Raw genomic sequence first — 1220 nt, forward strand, 5'->3', positions numbered from 1 at the left:
TGACCTGCCAGGCCATTCTATCTGGCCCACAAGACCCCTAAAACATTTAGAAAATTAATATTAAATCTGCCCTGGGCTTCCTGGCCCTCAACGGCTTGCCAAAACTCAGTAAGCGGCCCTCTGCCCAAAATAATTGCCTGCCCCTGTCCTAGGGGCACACAGCCTCCAGGGGGGCAGGCCGGTGGGGAAGGGCCTCTGCTTTGCCCACCAGGGGCTTTCCAGGAACTATGTGGCTCCCCAGGACCCTGGAGGAGTGGGGAGGGTCACCTGCAGGGATGGAGGCCTTGGTAATGGGCAATTCACCCAGAGCCTGGAGGGGACTGCACTTGAGGTGCTGCCCTGCTCAACCCAGCCCATGCAGGGACAGGGGTCCGTGCTGAGCCCAGAGTCCCTGGGCCCTGATGCAGGGAGTGTCCAGATCGCGTGACACCTCTCTCTCCCATTGTCCCTGCAGCTGCCGGACGCCCCGTCATCCTGCTGCTCTTCAACGCTGGGCCCCTGGATGTGAGCTGGGCACAGGCCCACCCCAGCGTGCACGCCATCCTCGCCTGCTTCTTTCCAGCGCAGGCAGCCGGCACTGCTGTCACCAAGGTGCTGCTGGGCCAGGACGGCGCCAACCCAGGAGGGCGGCTCCCAGCCACATGGCCGGCTGGCATGCACCAGGTGAGGCCGATGGGCCTGGCCCTGCTGCTGGGCTCAGCATCACTCAGGATCTCCCCAGGGGCACTCGCCCCCTGGGCCATGGCTGCCCCACACTGTAGCAGTGGGGTCTTGCCCATGGCCAGCACAGCCTAGGGCAGCCCCTGCTAGGAACCAGCCCCATGCCCCCTGCCCCCCACATGCCTGCAGCCAGTGGGCCCCCAGGCCCCCTGGCCTGGCCTAGCATGGTGCCAGGGGTTGTGGCTGACCTCACCCGCCCCATGGCTGCAGGTGCCGGCGATGGAGAACTACACCATGGTGGGACGGACCTACCGGTACTATGGGCCGGAGCCCCCGCTCTACCCCTTTGGCTACGGCTTGTCCTACACCTCCTTCCACTACCAGGACCTGGTCCTGGATCCCCCCACCCTGCCAGTCTGTGCCAACCTCAGCGTGTCCGTGGTGCTGGAGAACAGGGGGCCGCGAGATGGCGAGGAGGTGAGCGCCACTGGGCATTCATGGCACAATGTAGGCCCCCACTGCTGCGAGGTTGGTGGGGGTGGGGGGGTGCCTGGGCTCCC

At 65.4% G+C, this 1220-nt stretch overlaps 1 protein-coding gene across 2 annotated transcripts in view; it reads left to right on the forward strand.

Moving 5' to 3' along the window:
* The first annotated feature begins 544 nt into the window (after positions 1 to 544).
* Positions 545 to 1220, forward strand: part of MAP7D1 (MAP7 domain containing 1) — a 23833-nt gene continuing 23157 nt past the window's right edge. For both annotated transcript variants that reach the window (XM_019547879.1, XM_019547880.1), the window contains exons 1-2: positions 545 to 663; positions 931 to 1137. In XM_019547879.1, the coding sequence (XP_019403424.1) occupies positions 642 to 663; positions 931 to 1137 (229 nt within the window). In that variant the 5' untranslated portion in view covers positions 545 to 641. The remainder of the gene's footprint in view (positions 664 to 930; positions 1138 to 1220) is intronic.

Source organism: Crocodylus porosus, unplaced genomic scaffold (genome assembly GCF_001723895.1).
Source record: "Crocodylus porosus isolate Cpor-Errol unplaced genomic scaffold, CroPor_comp1, whole genome shotgun sequence".
NCBI classification, from domain to species: Eukaryota; Metazoa; Chordata; order Crocodylia; family Crocodylidae; genus Crocodylus; species Crocodylus porosus.